We start from the raw sequence: 20,339 nt of genomic DNA, 5'->3' as shown, positions 1-20,339 counted from the left end.
ACTCACGCGCCCGTATATCCTTAGAACAGTCGGGCAGCAAGTATTTCGTCATTTCTTACTGCAATTCCTTCCGAGTGAGTGGATTCTTGGTAAAAGCCGCGTGGAGGGACTTGGATGGGCATAAGACGACGTGGCAACTCCTTCGGTCCCAACCTCGAGGCAGCATCAACAACACAGACTCTTAGTGTGTCTTTGGCCGTGGTGAGGGAGGGTTGTGTCGCTCCGCTGCCATGGCGGTCCCGATTCGGTTAACCCTCGTCTTGTCGGTGGTGTGTTCGCTTACTCTGGTGGTGTCCTTCAACCTCGAACCCAGGATCCCCGTTATCAAGCATGGGTCGAGCAGCTCCCACTTCGGTTACTCGGTGGCCCAGCACAAGACCATCGTGGAGAGACCATCGGGCAGATCGCGCAATACGTCCTGGTGAGTTAACATTGTAAACATTCACTAGGCCCGTCTTGTAGGAGGTTTCGTAGCACATGTTCCATAGTGATTTATTATTTTAAATTATTACACACCACTTCTTTTTTGGTTTTTATATCGCAACCCCAATATGTCTTGCTGAGTTAACACATCGGAAACAGTCACCAGCCCGTCTCTGAAGTCAGGAGGGTTCGTAGCGTATGTTCCTTAGCGATTTATCATTTTACCTATTGCACCTTGACACTGTCTTATAGGTTATTTATATCGTCTTAGTTTTGCCATACACTGCGTCTTGGTGAGCCTCAGTGCACGTCAGCATTCGTAGAACTTCTTGGTCAGTGCCTTATTTTGCGTAGTACGTCTAGGCATTGTCCTGTATGTTCTGCCGTTTTGATATCGGCATATTTTACTGACATGCGAAAGGATGCTGAGGTGTACTGTGCAGAGTAAATCGGTAACTAAAAGGTGCAACGGAACGGAATCTCCCAAGTCCGTCTCGCACCTCGCCCACTGGTCACCGAGACTCGTGTCCAGTCTTAGGCCCTCGCGACGTCCTCATCCACCTCTCTCTTTCTTTTCTTTTCTTTTTCTTTCTTTTCTTTCTTTCATTCCTTCTTTCTTTTTACATCAATACGGTGACTTCTCGTATCATCTTGCTGTCTCTAGTCGGTCTCATTCATTTTTTAGATGTTACTTTGTCTCCTTTTGACTTAAATAATATGGTGAGGTCTTTCTTCTCGTTTTCTTGGTGTCAGAAAACGATTTTACTCAGTTTGGGAAAAATTTAATCCGTCTCTCTTTACCTGCAGTTGAGTGACGTTTCTCATGATATTCTTGAAAGCTCTAGATGGCAGTATTTTTATTGATTTATTTATTCATGTATTTATTTATTTAGGGTATAGACAGACAGCCTTCATTTATCCCTCTTCTACCAGGGCACTCTACTAAACTTTCAATGATGTTACGTCTCATGGTCTTGCTGTCTCTAGACGATTTTATTCAGTTTGTAAGAGATTTGGGGGACTAGAGGGTTTAGGCTAATTACAGTACAGCTTCCTTTTGATCCCTCCTCTACTTGGCAAGGTTGTAAGGAGGGTAAGATGTCCCGTAGTTGCAAAAAAGAGACAGAAGACGTCACAGATAGATTCACTCCTTCACTAAGAATCGTCCCTCCGAAGTTGAAGGTTGTTAGTGGCTGGTCTCAATGATGTATAAACCCCGTCATCCTAGAGAAAGATTTATCAGTGTTTTTTTTGTTTTTGCTAGGATGAAGAGATGAAGAGATCTTTAGACGTTGTCAGGAATAAATTGGAAGAGGGGAATCTTTACATGTGTATAGTCCTCCCCATAAATGAGAAAAAAATTATTTCGAAGATACATTATATATTCCATTCTTCCTATGGTGAGACGATTTTTTTTCAGCTTAGGGAAGACATGCTGTGTTGAAAGGGTTATTAAAGACTACAGCCAAGCCCTCCAATACGAAAAAAAAATCTGAAGGTCATATCCAAGCCCTCTAATTCGGAAAAAAAAAAAAAATCTGAAGGTCATATCCAAGCCCTCCATTTCGAAAAAAAAAAAATCTGAAGGTCATATCCAAGCCATCCATTTCGAAAAATAAATCGTAAGGTCATATCCAAGCCCTCCAATTCGAAAAATAAATCATAAGGTCATATAAAAGCCCACCAATTCGGAAAAAAAAAAATCTTAAGGTCATATCCAAGCCCTCCAATAAAATAAATAATAATAATCTAGATGAAAATTATCGTACATAAATCTCAGGTATTAAAAAAAAAGACTTAATTAAATCTTACCTACACACAAAGTTGTGGTTAATTTTAGGGGAGATTATGGGATTCGAGGGATTAGAAGCCGTATTCATTTTATCGGTGTGGTCCCGTCATTTTTATTTTTCCTGTCTACCTCTCCCGTCATTTTTATTTTTCCTGTCTACCTGTCACGTCATTTTTATTTTTCCTGTCTACCTGTCACGTCATTTTTATTTTTCCTGTCTACCTCTCCCGTCATTTTTATTTTACCTGTCTACCTGTCACGTCATTTTTATTTTTCCTGTCTACCTCCCGAAGCTTTTAGTCATAATAGGAAACATCTCGCTGACTGATTTTTTTTTTTTCCGTGGGAAGGGGAGGGATTTGTGTGTGTGTGTGTGTGTGTGTGTGTGTGTGTGTGTGTGGACGAGGGAGTAAGGTGTGAGTGTGAGGCAGGGATGGTGGTGGTGGTGGTGGAGGAGGAGTGGGCTAAGATGCTCACGTTCTCAGCGGGTGTGTGACGTCATGCTGGCCAGTGTGTGTGTGTGTGTGTGTGTGTGTGTGTGTGTGTGTGTGTGTGTGTGTGTGTGTGTGTGTGTGATTATTCCACGTGTGCTTGTAAAATGATGTACTGTGTGTGTGTGTGTGTGTGTGTGTGTGTGTGTGTGTGTGTGTGTGTGTGTGTGTGTGTGTGTGGCTTCAGTCCATGTGTTTGTGTAAAATGTAAAACAATGCACAGTGTGTGTGTGTGTGGACTGGTGGTCGGGATGCGTGTACGCGTGTGTGTGCACATATGTACGGTATGTGTGTCATGCGGCGAGAGTGACTGTGAGACTGCACAAGGTCGCGTCCTCTCTTTCTCTCTCTCTCTCTCTCTCCATTCCTCGCCGTCTAGAGTTAAGTGAGAGGAATCGCCGCGTGGACAGAGCACAATGATTATTATAACATCTCTACGCCTCTGGTGGTATACACGGTTGAAGGTTTACATGGTTGAAAGTGTAGTGGATGAAGGTATACATGGCTTGAGTTATACATGGTTGGAAGTGTAGTGGATGAATGAATACATGGCTGGTGGTATACATGGCTAGAAGTATACATGGCTGGAGGTATACATGGGTGGTGGTATACATGGCTGGAGGTATACATGGTTGGTGGTATACATGGGTGGTGGTATACATGGCTGGTGGTATACATGGCTGGAGATATACATGGTTGGTGGTATACATGGCTGGAAGAAAGGTGTGTGGTGTGTGGGAAGAAATTAAAATAAGTTGGTGATTATTGATGAACTGATTCTGTGACGGCTGATGAAAATGATAAAAACCAGGAGAAAAGTACCACATGTGGGATGTTCATGGCTCTTGGTGTGGTGTGGTGTGATGTGATGTGTTGTCTGGTGTGAGGGAGTGTTATGGTGTGGTGTGATGTGATGTGTTGTCTGGTTTGAGAGTGTTATGGTGTGGTGTGGCTTGGTGTGAGAGGGTAGTGTGGTGTGGTGTTGTGTGGTATGAATGCTTGACGGTTTGGTGTGAGAGGCTGGTGTGGTGTGGCATGGCATGGTTAAAGTCAGTATAGTCTTTAGTGAGAGACAAACAGACTGGGCCGTTCTTTGAGGCTTTCCCGCATCCGAGAAATGAACAAGTGGTTAGGCCTATGAGGCAGAGCTAGGATTCCCGGGACTTGAATGATGTGTGAATGAGTGTCTGGCCTATTTCACCGGGCAGGCTGTTGATAGTTCTCCCTCTTTCCTGCTTTCCCTCTCCTGGTTTTATGGATCCTGTCTCACCCCATCCTTGAATTTAGAAAAAAAAATAGGATGATGATGGTGATGATGATACCGGTAATGATAATGATGTTAATGATGGAAATGATGATGATTGTGATGATGATGATGGTGATGGTGATGATGATATTGATGATGATGGAAATGATAATGATGGTGGAAATGATAATGATGATAATATTGATGATGGTAATGATAATGGTTTGGTAATGATTTTCCCAGGCTTTCAATCCTTCATTACGGTGACGTCTTGTTATTACCAGATAGCCTAATTTTATTCACCTGAAGAAACATTTCCTCGTAGTCAAAGGGATAGTAAAGGCTACCTGTGTGCTCAGCTCCTCCAGCAAAAGAAAAAAGAAAGAAAAAAAGAAAAAGAAAATAAAGAAAAAAATAATGAGATGGTGACGTGCTATTGTGGCCTCAGGAAAGATAATTGCACACTCTTTCCATTTGTCCTTCCGGCACATAAACAATCCTTAGTTTCGATTTAATAACACATGTTAGTCTCGAAAGGTGAAAATATCGAGGTCAGCCCGGGATTCAGAGCTCAGGTGAACGGAAGGGAAGAATATGGCAGAAACTTTACATGCAGGTTTTTGCAAATCAAGACATCTTAGTTTGGAGAGGTGAATAAACAAATATCGTTATTTCCGAAATTATAAAAGATACTTCATTATTTACGTGAGATTTTTTTTTTTCATTATTTACTAGAGAAGAATAAACACATCTCACTATTCATGAGATGAGGATAAAAAAGAAAATCATTATTTACGAGGGGAAAATTTAAAAATGTCATTATTTATGTGAGGAGAATAAAAAAAAATCTTTACGAGATGAGAATAAGCAAATCCCAATATTTACGGGAGAAATAAAAAATCTCATTATGTATGTGAGGAGAATACGAAAAAAAAATATTTACTAGATGAGAATAAGCAAATCTCGTTATTTATGAGAGGAGAATAAGGAAAATACTTACGAGAGGAGAATAAACAGATATAATTTACGAGAGAAGAATAAAGAATCTTCATTATTTACGAGAGAAGAAGAAGCAGATGTTAGATACGGTGGAGGCATTTATCCTTTAGGTACGTAGCTGGTGCATCCAAGGCCAGGTGTGCACAGGGGTAAGGAAAATTGCAGAATCCTTAAGGTGTCTCGTATCCTTCCAGATTTTTATGTATTTATTTATTTATTTTTGTCAAAAGAGAAGAAAAAAATATTTAGTAATGAGAGGAGAGTAAACAGTTCTTAGTTAAGGGAGGAGATTAACCAGATCTTACTTATGCTAGGAGAATGTATCGTAAGCTAAAAAAGTGACTCCTAGGCCAGGTGTGTTGGGCTGGGGGGGGTATCAGTGGGCGGGCGAGTCAGTGAAAGTACGTTCCTGTAGGTGCCGGATCAGGGTTACCACACTCACTCCTGACCCCGACCTCACCTCACCTCGCCTGGGGGACTGCATGTTTATTTGATTCTTGATCCCCCATGACGGTTTCCCTCAGCTTAGGAGAGGCTTTTCACACTGTCGCGTTCATTCACCCCTTCACCTCTACAGCGTTGTTCTAAGCTGGCAACGATCAACGGGCCAGATGCACTTATCCCTTTTTCTTACATTCTATCATCTTTGCTATCCTTGTCATATTCATAGTCTTGTCACGTTCTTGGCGTCCTGGTTATCTGGTTTTCTCACGTTTAAGAATATTCGCAGTAATAATAAAATCGTCACCGCATATATAAGGTTCAAGGATGCTAATCGTGTTTTAGCATCAAGGTGTTTGCACAGGTTGCAATCAGAAGTAGTTTTGTTTGGTCGTTTATTTTCACCGATTGATTTTAAAAACAAGGGAGCGCTAAACCTGTGGCACGTGCTTCTCCATACGTCAACATAAGTCGATTTGCTGTCAGTTCTCTGTCCTCATCAACTTGCCTACCTCATTCACTCGCCCCTACTCCTGGCCCACCACGCCTCCTCCCACTCACACACGCACGCACGCACACACACACACACACACACACACACACACACACACACACACACACACACACACACACACACACACACACACACACACACACACACACACACACACACACACACCTGTCTCACCACCCAATCAAGCTTACCTACCGTATGCTCTATGCAATCTATTGTACTCTGTTATCAGCAAACTTCCTTTCCCTACTTCCCTCTCAGATCACACCTGTTTAGTATCTTATCTATACACCACATGCAACAGAGGAATATGTACAGATAGTTAAGCTTGTAAGGTAGGGCCAGGATTCCTAGGGCTTATATGGTATGTGAATGAATGTGTGGCCCCTTTCACATGTCATGCTGTGGATAGTTCACCCGTTTTCGCGTTTTGTCTGCCTTTGTGTTTGTGGATTTTACCTCATCCCATCATTTAGGTGAGAAAGAGAAAAAATGTTGATGGTGGTTGTGGTTGTGATAATAATGATGATGATGATATATTTTCACTTAAATTATTCACCCCACTTTGGTTGTAAAGTGGCAGGTAGCTGTATTGGTGAAGATGAAATTATAGACCAGTTGGCTAATCTTATTCATAACTTTAGCTCGAGAAAGTTTGTGAATCAACTTAGGAATATCAGCCAGCAGAGGGAGGCGAGAACCAGAAGAGGTGAAATATTAACCACCAGCGAGAAGTGGGAAGTAGACGTGAAATATTAACCATCAGAGAGAGGCGAGAAGTTGAAAAAGTGGAATTTTTGGCAGATTTTATCCCCATCTGCACGTGACCTAGTACTTTGTTCGGCATCATGGTGTGTGTCAGATCAGGTCATGACTGCCCCGGATGACCCTACCTGAGCTCCACAAAGGCACCGTGATTCACAACCCATATCATACCGGTCATTATCCTCACATTATTAAAGATCTATTGTAGTAGGACGAACGAGGATTATGGTGTGCTATTCTGTGCTCTAATTTCTGGCTCACATAATTTAAGATCTTTTTTTAGTAGGACGAACAAGGCATGAGGTAAGGTCTGTGCTTAATTTTTCCCTGTCTTCTCTGCCAAACACCAACTCTCAGTGGTCGATGTTTTTTTTTTTTTTTTTTTTTTTTTTTTTTTTTTTTAAGGCCTGACCATGCATAGTTTTTTTTTTTTTTTTTTAATTCTTTTTGCGTAAGTGTTATGTGTAGATTCGTTACCAGTACCCTGTCTATAAAAGGTGTAATATTATTTTTAAGGTGAAACTATGAATAAGCAAAACGATTCTTTTTAATACGTTAAAGTCATTGCTGTTGAAACTTTTTGAAAGTAAAATTTAGCTTGGATCTTTTTGCTGTTAACACTTATGACGTGTGTGTGTGTGTGTGTGTGTGATGCATGTACGTGTTTGTGTGCGTGTGTATGTATTCAGCGCCCTGCAGTCTGTAAAAGGCCCACTGGTGTTCCAATCGCCCAGCTGGCACCCCCAATACCCCTCCACCCCTCCACCAATCCTTCACCTCTGACCCCCCCCCCTTCCCAGCCTACACCTTCCCCTGCAAGGTGTGAGTAAGAGTGATTCAGCCGCATGCAGGCAGCCTAGGTGGGCAGGGATCTAGGCTACAGCTTGATTCAGAAATGCACTTAAGGTTTGATTAGTATTAGCTAGTAGTGTTTTTTTTCATTATCATTATCATCATCATCATCATCATCATTATCATCATCCTTTAAATCATTATTCCTGTACCACCTGCCAAAATATTTCATAGTTACGGGAGGCTTTGTTACCCTACATTATAAAGCGAATTTCAGTCCTGGTTCTGTTGACCTAGTGAGGAGGGAGAGTCATATTGCTTTTGAGATTACTTAGCGCCTCTTCCTTAGCGATTTATTCTACACATTACACTCTATATCCTTTTGTATGATGCAAACTAAGTCGATATTAGAATGGCATAAATAACATATGAGGGAATGTTAAGGTGTGATGGAGAAAATAAATCGCTAAGGAAGAGGCGCTACTACATTATGGCACCTTTGAATGCGGCGCTGACTCATCATCTCCCCGGGTTTTTCCTCACTTTCATTTCTTCGAGATTAACGCTGAGGGGAAATGAGTTGCTTCAGCGGCATTGCATCATACCTAGAGCATATTTAGAGCTACGTGTGTGGGGGATGTGAATGGGAGATGTGGGCTGCAGCGTGATGTGATTGAGAGAGAGAGTGTGTGAGTTATGAATGAGGCAGAGTGAGATATGAATGAAAAGAATGAGACCAAGCGTGATGCAGGTTAGAATGAGATTGGAGCAGGCTGTTGTTGTTGTTGTTGTTGTTGTAATCCAGGATTCATCTGAAATGTGAACCCTGTGGACTGCAGGCTGGAGATGCTCCTGTTTTGCAGTTCACCATCCTCCTTTTGGGTGATTGGGAAGTAGTTGAAGGACGTTTGTATAGCCAGGCATTCGGGCTACCCTGTTACATCAGTGCCACCATAAGGAGACGTCCCTCACCAGAACCATACCGCACAGGAAACACAGTAAATAAATTGAAATAAGACAGGGTTAGGGTGTAGTGGGCATAATAAATCGATAAGAAAAGGGTGCTACGAAGCCTACAGTGCCACTTAGAATACAGCCCAAAATGCCACCCAGTAAAAAATGAATGGGGAGATTGGGTCACAGATACATATATGGTTCCTCCTCCTTCTGCCATCGTCTCAGCATGACACTCGCGGCCAAAGAACCAGAGGTGTGTGGAACCGAGTGAACTTTAGCGAGGAACCTTACGTGGAATGTCAGGGGTGAGAGTACCAGCAACAGGTTTGGCTGGGGCTCTGGCCGGTGCGGTAATCGGGTGGAATAGGGTTGATGAGCTTGTTTTGACAATTATCACCTGTTCTTCTCTTTTACCGCCCTTTCCTCCTTTGTATTATGGCACCTGTTCACTTCCTTTTCCACACTTTTCCGTGTTTTAATCAAGTTACCATACATCTGCTTTCAGTTAAGCTCTTCAGGACGATGAGGTGTGTGTTATCAGTGGCAACAATTCCTGGGAAGATATGGTGTTATTCGTAATGGCTTTGGAGGTTTCGTTCGTAGCACATGGCATCATCACTCTCTAAAATGATGTTAAAACAGTATGACAAGACTGGAACAATTATAGAGGAAATTAATGTACCAGAAGACTAGAAAAATTATAGTGGATATTAATGTCATGTCTATAATGCGGTGATCTTTAACAGGTGAACAGTTTAATTCAGTTTAATGAAAATCTTTGTGAAAATTATCGAGTTTATAGTAATCCAGTTTCAGTGACGTTTTAAAAAATTATTTCACGATTGCTCCCAGCTGGCCACTTTATCTTAGTGGACACAATGAAATGGTTGATACATACCCGAATCTATTAGACACTGAAGTACTGTTGTTCCTTAATGACTGACACGGGAGAAAACACAGTGACAATGGCGAGGAAATCACCGCCCATTACACCTTGTGACTGCTATGGATAATGGTATGGTAATAGATGCAAGGGGTGGAGAGAGAGAGAGAGGGAGACGAAGATGGAGAGGGTGATGGTGAAGGTGTGTGTTTGTACGTGTGTTGGTACTGGAGACTGCGCTGGTGAAGGGAAAGGAAGGGTGTGTGGGTGTGAGATTAGGTAGGTAGGTAGAATGGTAAGTAGGTAGACAGGCAGGGATGTAGGTGATACGGTAGGGGATGGAGATAGTGATGGAGCGAAGATGGAATTGAGATGAGGATGAAGGTGTGTGTGTGTGTAATTCACCGGGTCGGTCAGGATCACTTGATGGTCGTGATCGTCAGCATTTTACCCTCCCGGAAGGGAGCTGAGAGCTCATATAGTCCGATCTAAGGGCAAGGCTGTGACCTTCACACACTCACACACCCGTCCCCTTGCTCAAGGGGGACAGTAACCACCCACTTCGTCAGTGAAACTTTTCGCAACCTGAGCGAGGCGCGAACTCCCGTCTACCAGATGGCAAGCGAGAGCGTTACCACTGCACCAGCGAGCGGTGTAGTGTTGTGTGTGTGTGTGTGTGTGTGTGTGTGTGTGTGTGTGTGTGTGTGTGTGTGTGTGTGTGTGTGTGTGTGTGTGTGTGTGTGTGTGTGTGTGTGTGTGTGTGTGTGATGTTCAATGAGAAAGGACATATGTAGCAAAATGAAGAAGGAGGTAGACTTGGATAGCAATAACCTGTGGAAGAAAAGTGAAAGGACGAGAAGGTAAAAGAAAAGTGAGAGTGTGCCGGTAGGAGAGGCTGCAGCGTGAGTAGAGAGAGGGAGCTGTGTGTGTGTGTGTGTGTGTGTGTGTGTGCGTGGGTTGGAGTAGCCTAAACGGGGAGAGAAAGAGAAAGTGTGTGTGTGTGTGTGTGTGTGTGTGTGTGATGGTGGTGAACGGGTATGGAGGTGATATATGTGAACGGTAGGTAGGAGAAACTGAAAGGGAAGAGAACGGAAGGTTATATGTATTGAGACAGGAGTAGATGGGAATAGACGGGTAGACAGGTAGAAAGGGAGAATGTGCATCTGAAAGGATGTGTAGGGAGATGGGAGTGATGGTGAGAGGGTAGGTAGGTGGTTTATAAGTGGACTGGTGTGAGGAGACATATTGAGGGAAAAGTATTTTTGTGTGTGGGAAGGAACAGGCTCATAGAGAAAGGGAAAGTGTGTGTGTGTGTGTGTGTGTGTGTGTGTGTGTGTGTGTGTGTGTGTGTGAAGGGATGTGCTAATGGGGATGTGGGGGTGCTAGTTAGAAGGTAGGGAAGTGATTTGTGTATAGATATTGTGAAGGGGAAGTGAAGGATGCTGGGAGTATGTGTGTGTGTGTGTGTGTGTGTGTGTGTGTGTGTGTGTGGAGGGTGTGGGGCGGGGGAAGACGCGGATAGACTGAAAGGTAAAAGGTGAAGGAATGTGTGGTTGGGAGACGGGATGTGTAGATGTTGGAGGTGGGATGGGGGTGGTGAGCAGGTAGGAAAGTGTTTTGTTTTTAAGGGAGAGGGGACAGTGTGTGTGTGTGTGTGTGTGTGTGTGTGTGTGTGTGTGTGTGTGTGTGTGTGTTTTGTGGGTGGAAGGGGGGGACGGGTAGACTGGGAATGAAAAAGAAAGGAAGAATAGATTTGTTGGAGAGAGGGCAGGGGGGATCATGGCAAAGAAGGTAGGGAGGTGCTTTGTGTGTTTAGAGAGAGAGAGAGAGAGAGAGAGAGAGAGAGAGAGAGAGTTGGAAGTCAAGGTTGGGCCGGCCGGTGAACGTTTCGGGGGTGGGGGATGGGGGGAGTTCAGGGCAAGGGGGAGGGGGAACCTTAGAAGGGTATAGCAAGGAAAAGAGGGAGGGAGGAGGGGGTAGGAGGGATATTGGGGGAAGGGTAGGCGTAGGAGGGTATTGAGTAAGGAATGGGGGCGGGTGTAGGATGGTACTGGATAGAGGAAAGGGGGTGAGGAGGGGATGGGGGACGAGGAGAGAGGTGCGTCAGATATGAATGGGACTTTTGTTTATCCTTCGCATAAACAAAAGTATCATTCATATCAGACACAGTTATGAATGAAACGTTGAAAAATGCTTATGACCTAACACTGAGTCGTGAATTAATGCCTATAAGACTCAGTTTTGAATGTGGTGTTGAAAAATGCGTATGACTTTGAATGAGACATGGATTAATGTGTATAGGACTCAGACTTGAATTAGACTTGGATTAATGCGTTGAAGACTAAAATGAATAAAGCGTGAATAAATGCTTGTAAAACTCAATTAAATCTGAATGAGAAGCAAATGAATGCGCAAAAGGTTCGACGTTCAGTGTGACAGAGATAAATGCGTCTTACAACTGCGAAATGGACGCGCGTAAATAGCGTAGCGGGTATGAGTGGGGTTGTTTAGAGGTGAGTGAAATGCTGAATCGTCTAGACATCCTGACCGTAATGCGTATATATAAGATTAAACCCCCTTGTGGCCGCGTCGTCTTTCGTGTTTTGATTCCGGATAACGCCAGACGATTTCTTTCAGCTGGGAGAAATTTAGTCTTCCAGCTTCATGCTACGAAAGTTCTAGCCGGAGATGAGTAAAATCGTCTGGTGGCAGCGAGAATAAAACAAGGGGTTAAGGAAGGGGTTAAGGAGGAGGTGGAGACTTTTTGGTGGAGATCTGCATTGGTGGAGTGAGACTGCGGATGAGATGGAGGGATTGGGTGGAGAGTTATACGAGTGAAGGGGAGATGTGAATTGGAGACATGGTAGCTCGATGGCGGAGGACAACATGAAATGGAGGCAAGTAGATTCTGGCCACACCTTACGGGATTAGGGCGTCTGGCTATAGATAGACAGGTAGAATGGTTAATGTTTCGTCATCATCATCATCATCAGCGGCAGCAGCAGCTAGCAGAACACGACACTGCAAGACAATTACTCGTACTTTTCCAGTCTTTCCTCACTTGACCTTTCCGTCTTTCCTGTTGCATCCAGTCCTAGCAAATCTGCGAATTTTTGTACCATCAGGCTAGTCAACAGCTTCATCACGATAACATTGACTTAGTAGTTACGTCAAGGGTTTTATTGGAGGTAGGAAGGATCTTTGGTATTAACAGTTATGTCGGGGATTTTATTCAGATTAGGCAGGCTGTCTCGTACTCAAGAGGTTAATGAACGTCTTTATCGTGTGACACTGTGATAGGTTGGTGAATGGTGCATGAAGAAGACAACGAAACTAGTGAGTAATAAACTTTGCCCCGTGTATACTTCATCCACCATTCACGAACGCCTCTGTCTAGCCCCTTCATGTCTAAAAATGTCTGGCAAGGTGGATGTAGCCCTCTGGTGGATAGGAGAGGTTCTGATCTGTGAATAGCCTCGTGACCGCTAACTAAGAAAGGCTTCATGTGGTCATCTATCATCTTTTAGCTCGTCATCTCGCCTCGCCCATTGTCGCCACTGCTGTCTGGGCGTCTGTCTGTCTCTGTCTGTCTGTCTGTCTCCCTCATGGTTAAACCTTTAACTGCTGGGCTATAACTTGACTGAACAAGATCGTGTGGTGTTAGCTAAATAATTCCTAGGTACGCCAGTCCCGGGGCCCACTGATATGATGCGTCAGAGAGGAGTGTGACGAACATGTCCTGAGCGGGAAGCAGACGCAGTGGAAATAATAAGCATTTTCTTTCTTTCTTTATTTATTTTTATTTTTTATATTCCTGACCAAACCCCCGCACCGTGGAAGGACAAGCGTGTTTAGAATAGTTCAACCCTTTCTGACCACGAAAACTAAATAAATAAATAGATAGAGAAGTAAATAAATAAAAATCGCCGATCATCCCTTGTAAACATTTAGCTGATACAATAAGAAAGGGGAATAAAAGAAGCCTGTTTCGTGCCCCTTCCTTTCGCTAACGATATTATCTTAGAGGTACCGTATATGAGCGTGGTTAAACTATAGGCTATACGTGCTGATAGATGTCCACTCATATATTATAAAACCTGCGATATAAAATTCACTTTGTCTGTCGGCGGGTATGGTAATATAGACACATAAATTTGATCCCAGTCATACTTGCCTTGTTGGAATATAATAGTATGGTGCCGCCTAAGAGTATGTCCTGAGGCGGGGCAGCATACCAGGGCAGGGGGTATGCTTGCCAGAGGAAGGGGTATGCTTGCCAGGGAGGAGAGGGGGAAGAGGAAGGGAAAAGAAATTGTTCGAAGGAGGTCATTGGAAGACAGGAGGAAGTGGAGGGGAGAGGAATATGTGTTGGACGGGGTTAGGGGAGAGGTTAGGAGAGGGGGAAGGTATTGCTTGAGGAGGGATCACTGGAAGACAAGTGGAAGAGTAGGAGGGGGGAGTTAAGAGAGGTGAGATGTGGACTAGGGAAAGGGAGTGCAATGGAAGACTAAGGGAGGGAGGTACTGGAGGAGGAGAAGGAAGGAAGGGGATGGGGGAAGGGAAAGGTAATGTTTGAAGGGGGATTATTGGAGTACCGTACATAAAAGGAGGGATTCTTCTTTGGGGAAGGGTTGTGTGAGATCTGAGGGGAGGATGAGGTTCGGGGGAGAGAGAGAGTCATTATTGCGTAAAGGGGAAGGAGGATATAGTTTAGGACGAGGGAGGAGGCAGGAAGAGATATTGTAGGGAGGGGGATCATTTGAGGACAGGGAGAGAAGAGGATCTGGGGCTGATTGTAGTGGGGGGGATGGAGAATAAGGAAAGATTACTGCTTGTGGTGGCGGGGAAGGGCAGTGAAGAAGACGGTGGGGAGGAATGACCTTATTGCTTGCAGGTAGATAATTGGAGGACATGAAGAAGACGAGGGAATCTGCTTGCAGGGAAGGGGGTTTTGGAGGAGGAGGGGAAATGAGAGATCAAAGGGAAAGGGGGAATGGGAATGGACACCTGTACCATATAACCACACTATCACTGTCTTGTTTCACTTGGGCTATATACATTTTTCTTAAGCCATTCCTCTTCCTACTAAACTCCCTAATAAATAAAATGGGGAGAGGGGAGATCTGGGAGGTTCATGGTGGGAGTGGAGGACAGATGGGGAGGGGGAAGGTGATCTTATTGCTTCAAGGAGGATCACTGGAGGACAAGAGGAGGTGGTGATCTGCCTCCAGGGGTGTGTGAAGGGGAGGAGGTGAGGGTAATGTCCTCTCCTGGTGTAAAGGCAAGATTGTGAGCATGCATGACATGGGTAATGATAATGATGGTAATTATATTAATGTTCATCAACATCATCATCATCATTATTATCGTCATCGTTATCATCATCATCATCATCATCATCATCATCATCATCCACCAAAAGATAGCGTTACTATACTGTTCAGCGTTAATGGTAATAATAGTAAATTCCTCCTCTTAGGTAAAAATTAGGTTTGGCATTATGATAATAATAATGATGATGATGATGATAATAATAATAATAATAATAATAATAATAATAATAATAATAATAACAGCAACAACTGTAATAAACATTACTGATAATAAGTATGGCAGTTTGTAGAAAATGAAGGAGGCATATGGATCTGGTTGCCTTAAGATTTTGTGGGAGGGTTGGGGATAAGTAGAGAAGAAAAAGGGTAAGGAAAGAGGAGACGGAGAAGGAGAAGGAGAAAGAGTGTAGGAGCAAGGAAGCAAGGAGGAATGGCCTGGAAGAGAGAAGGATGAATGCAAGAGTAAGGAGGTAGGGTGGAAAGTGGAGACCAAGAAGCAAAGGAAGAGAAGGAGAAGTATGAAGGTAAGGCGAAGGACGCAGGGTGGACTGGCCTGGGAAGGGGGAGACCGAGGAGCTGAGGAAGACCAGAAAAAGAAGAGGGACGGTGGGGGTAAGACCAAGAAGGTAGGATGGTGGGGTGGGCAGGGTAAGACAGAGAGAGAGAGCTTGGGGGCAGGGTAATTGAGACTTTAGACACGGCAAATTACAGTACGTACCGCCCCGTGCCTCGTGCAGGAAAGGACTGGATCCAATATGCACCCGTGATGTGGACTAGACGAGACTTACCTGCGGAACTTAAGGTGGAAATTAAGTGATCATTATCGTCATTAACCTTGCGTTGTTGTGGACGCACCTTGCTCGAGTTGGGTCTTTTTTCTTCTGTACGGTATTATTGATGTTATGGTGTTATTACGGCTACGGTGTTATTGAGAGGAGAGTTACGTGATGGATTTATGTGATAATTAAGGAATCATTATATCCATTTACCTTTCGTTGTTGTGGGCGTGGGATACTAGATTATGATATTAATGTTCTGTTCGATGTTACTGAGCTTAGAAACTTCCTTTGTTCTTTGCTGTGTTATTTAGTTTAGATAAACACTAATTTGAATAGTCTAATAATTTTGTTGCTATCAATTTCCTTTATTATTATGTTTTTACTAATACGAAACTATTATGTTCTTCTGAGAGGACACCTAGGATGGTCGGTCAAACGTTGTCTATAGTTCATTCACCTTATCCTGGTGGAAATCTTCGTCTTTTTCCAGCTTATTTCTCGTACTTCAGGGCCAGAATAAGACAGCATTACGATTTTACCTCCTTTCCGTACCACTTCTTCATGACTAGCATTGTAGATGGAGAGATGGTAATTTTACGTCTGGGTAAATCGAACAGTATAGAATGTTGCCAAGTCGGGGCAACAGTTTTGACTACAACAGAAATTTCTTTCCCGTATTCGAATTTGACCTAGATTTGGAAACCTACTCAAATTGAGGTTTCCAGATCTAGGTTTTCAAAAATTAGAACTCGAACAGACAGATGACGAAACACATACAGTAGGATTCACACACACACACACACACACACACACACACACACACACACACACACACACACACACACACACACACACACACACACACACACAACCCCCCCCCAAAAAAAAAACAGCTTTTTTTCCTATTACAATCTTCATCAACTTTTTTTTTTCTTTTTTTTTCCCCGCAGGTATGGGCGAGGGTAGATATTTTATTATGGCAACACCAGATAATTGTTCCGACCAAAGATCATAAAAATCAGAGTTAATTGTTGTACAGCTGGTATTGAAATTGCTCAGCGGATATTCCAAATGCTGATTGGTATTCAGATTGGGTATTCGCCTGTGAAGTGCTAATTGAACCCTGTTATTTAAGAGTAACTATCCATCTGGGGTTTGATATTTATGCTCAGTTTCTCATTGTACTTTTTTTTTTTTCAGATGTCCTTTTTTACTTTTTATGTGACTCTTTTTCTGGCTTTTATAACTCTTTCAAGATTTATAAGGCAATATTATTAATTGAACAGTGGATTTTGGAATAATTATCATCTTTGGATTTTTTTTTTTTCACCCCAAATCTTACTCTGAAGTTATTAGAGTCCAGATATATATTTTTCTCCAATGTAGCTCTTTGATTGTAAGTCCTCCAGTCCCCTCACCCCCTTCTTTTTTTTATGTGCGAGTCATGTTCCTTTTTTTTCGTAGTTTTTACAGTTTTTTTTTTTTTTTACTTCAGAATTGGTCGTTAATATTCAAATTGAACTTCAAATTGGGCTTCAGCGTGCAAGATTTATATGGCTGGAGGGTGGTGTTCAGAAGCTATATTGGTAATTGAACGCCGGTATATTTTAGAGTATATTTCATCTGTGGACTATTTTTATGCTTATTTTCTCATTCCAGATCTAATTGTAACTTGTCTTGCATCAGTGTTCTATTACGTATTGTTTTCTTTGCGAGTCTCTCTCTCTCTCTCTCTCTCTCTCTCAGACTAATTTTCTGCCGCGGATTTGTTCATTAGTATTCCACTTGGGTGTCGGCGGTAGAGATATTTATGGCTGCAAGGGGGTGTTTTAGAGATTATTATATTAATTGCACACCAGCACAGTTTCCAATGTAATCTTTTGACTTTATTCCCTTTTTATCATTGTGTTTATTATTGTGACGTAACTTTTCTTTTTTAGTGTGGCTTCCTGTATATTTTTTTCTAAGTCTCCACATTTGTTCCATAGTTTTTAGGGAAATTCTACGGCTAGGTTGTTCATTGGTACAGTGGGTATCAGGACACGAGTCGTTCATAGTTCTGTGTTGTGTTTGGAGGTTGTACCATACCCCGTTTACTCTTAAGTTGGCCTAAAATTGCGGTCTCTCCATCGTTAATACTAAGTTATACCAAGAGATCAATACGTGGAATGTGATGCTAGTTACGAAGAAGTGCAGTGGAGAGGATGTAGAGCCATAGCATTGTCTTCCACTAGTTGCAAAAGGGCGAAAATCCGGGCCACGGTAGAGTAAAAACTATAGTCATTTTAACTTCAATATATTTCGGGATAAATTGTAACTTTTGAATAGCTCTGTGTCTTTTGTTTTTTATTGTTTTTTATTTTGATGTCTTTTTTTTTTTTTTATTGGAGGCTAATTTTGTACTTTTCTAACTCAGATGGATAGTGGTATTTAGGGGTTAATTGTGTTTGTTGTATATGGTTGTGTTTTTATAATTCTCTCTCTCTCTCTCTCTCTCTCTCTCTCTCTCTCTCTCACACACACACACACACACACACACACACACACACACACACACACACACACACACACACACACACACACACACACACACACGAAAATAAGCCTACCGTATCTAATTTTGGGTGAGATCGGGGAAAATACTTAGTCTCACTTTAAATTCTTAGGCTCAGCAGTAGTACCCCCCCCTCTCTCTCTCTCTCTCTCTCTCTCTCTCTCTATCTGTCTGTCTGTGTATCTGTCTGTCTGTCTCTCTGTCTCTGTCTGTCTGTCTGTCTCTCTGTCTGTCTCTCTCTCTGTCTGTCTGTCTGTCTGTCTGTCTCTCTCTCTCTCTCTCTCTCTCTCTCTCTCTCTCTCTCTCTCTCTCTCTCTCTCTCTCTCCTTCCTTGCGTGTGTACCTCACCTGCAAGAGCGGTGTCTGGCCAGAAGTTGACTCCTTACAACCACCCTTTCCATCACGACTCTTTGATTGGGAGAGAAGAGAAAAGAGAGGAGAGGAGAGGAGAGGAGAGGAAGAGGAGAGAAGACGAGGGAAGAGGAAAGGAGAGAAGAGAAGGGAAAAGGAGAGAAGAGAGAAGAGGAGAGAAGAAAAGGGAAGAGGAGGGAAGATCTGGTTCCGAAATTACTTTATAGTGGGGAGAAGATCACTGGGGTTGTTGATTTTTTTTTTCCTGCTTGGCTCTCCTTTTCGTTTTTTTTTTTTTTTTTTTTTTTAGAGCTTGGGAGGTTTGAATGATGTATTAATGAATGTGTGGATTATTTCACTGGGGTCGCTGTTTGATTTTTCTCCCACTTTTGCCCTGTCACTTTCCTTGTTTTTTGGATCTTACCTCACCCCATCCTTAAGGTGAGAAATTTGTCGTGATAATGATGATGATGATGATGATGATTATCATCATCAATTCGTGTCGCTTGTTTATGTGTGTGTGTGTGTGTGTGTGTGTGTGTGTGTGTGTCTGTGGGGTTAGAATGAGGGTAGGACAGATCCAAAGCACAGACGGTGAAGCAGAAGGTGGTGATAGTAAACAGAGGTATGGTGTGGTTTTAACTATTTGATCAACTGCATTGTGAGCGTCCACCCCACACACACACAGCGGCAGTCAGGGGATTCACACCCACAACAGAACATCCACCAGACATAAGGCCAGTACCAAAGCGACCGAGCCACGGAGGTTGAGAGTAGCCTGCTAAAACTGTTGTCTGGTGTGAGAAGGATGGACTGAAATGGTGGTGGTGGTGGTGCGAGATAAGAGCTACACTAATAAATGCTTTGATGTTTGGAGTTGCTGGTGTGGATGCCTCTCTGTCTGTCTGTCTGCCTGCTTGTGTGTGTGTGCGTGTGTGTGTGTGTGTGTGATCGCGAAAATGTGCCTCTAGAATTAAGGGAATCTGAAAAATTCTTTAGTATTTCTCTACTTAGGATCAGCAGAAGTACGGTCTCTCTCTTTCTCTCACACACACACACACACACACACACACACACACACACACACACACACACACACACACACACACACACACACACACACACACACAATAAAACCCACAGCTATATCCCTCCTTCGGTAAAATTCCACAAACCAAGCCTCTGTATTTCATGTATCTTCCTCTATTGGCACCAAGATTCGAACCCCCATCAGTCAGCGCGTATCGACCCTCTTTTGTTCCCTTGTCCGCCCTCCACAACACCAGATTTTCGTATTTATGAAGATTCTTAATGTTATAGATTTTCGCTATTTATCAAGAGGCTTAAGTCAGGGTTCAGTATGTAAGAGGTTGTGTGGCAGTTAACTATTATTGAGATTAATATTGTTTTCTCGTATTTTTTTCTTCTCATGTTCGCTGTGGATTAGTTTGTGGAGTGTTTGGTGAGAGAGAGAGAGAGAGAGAGTCTACTTAGGGTCAAGATGGTTTATGAATAGAGGAGCAGATGCGGGGTCAGGCCAGGTCATGGTGAGGTCAGCTGCCAGGACATCGATCATAGCAGGGGGTCAGTGATGGGGGGAGGCTGGGGGGGGGAGGAGGAAGAGATTGATGGGGATAAAGAGTGGGGGAGGAAGGGAGGGAAGTCGAGGGGGGGGGATTATGGATAAATGGAAAGTGGAAAGAGTAGGTGGAAAAAGTGGGAGATGTGGATGGAAAGTATAGGAAAAGGGAGATGGAATGAGAGTAAGGGGGGGTGGAAGAAGAGTGGATGGGGGATGGGTGGATGGAAAGACTGTAGGAAGGGATTGAAAGAGAGAATGGGGAATAGGGATGGAGAAAAGAGAGTAGGGGGATGGAAAGAGAGAATGGTGGAAAGGATGGATGAAAAGAGAGTGACAGAATGAGAGAATGAGGAAGAGGTAGATGGAAATAGTGAGGGGATGGGAAGAGAATGCATAGGAGTGAGAGTAGATGGAAGTAGAGTGAGGTGATGGAAAAT

General features: G+C 43.2%; 1 protein-coding gene across 3 annotated transcripts in view; it reads left to right on the top strand.

The window, feature by feature from the left end:
• Nucleotides 1-207: 207 nt before the first annotated feature.
• LOC145400125 (uncharacterized) overlaps nt 208-20,339 on the top strand; it is a 414,061-nt gene continuing 393,929 nt past the window's right edge. For all 3 annotated transcript variants that reach the window (XM_080272647.1, XM_080272653.1, XM_080272640.1), the window contains exon 1: nt 208-421. In XM_080272647.1, the coding sequence (XP_080128773.1) occupies nt 231-421 (191 nt within the window). In that variant the 5' untranslated portion in view covers nt 208-230. The remainder of the gene's footprint in view (nt 422-20,339) is intronic.

This window comes from Coenobita brevimanus, chromosome 6 (assembly GCF_032717465.1).
Source record: "Coenobita brevimanus isolate Jiangsu-jjx chromosome 6, ASM3271746v2, whole genome shotgun sequence".
Taxonomy (NCBI): domain Eukaryota; kingdom Metazoa; phylum Arthropoda; class Malacostraca; order Decapoda; family Coenobitidae; genus Coenobita; species Coenobita brevimanus.
Note: the sequence above shows the minus strand (reverse complement) of the source record. Positions and strands in the feature narration are given on the sequence as shown.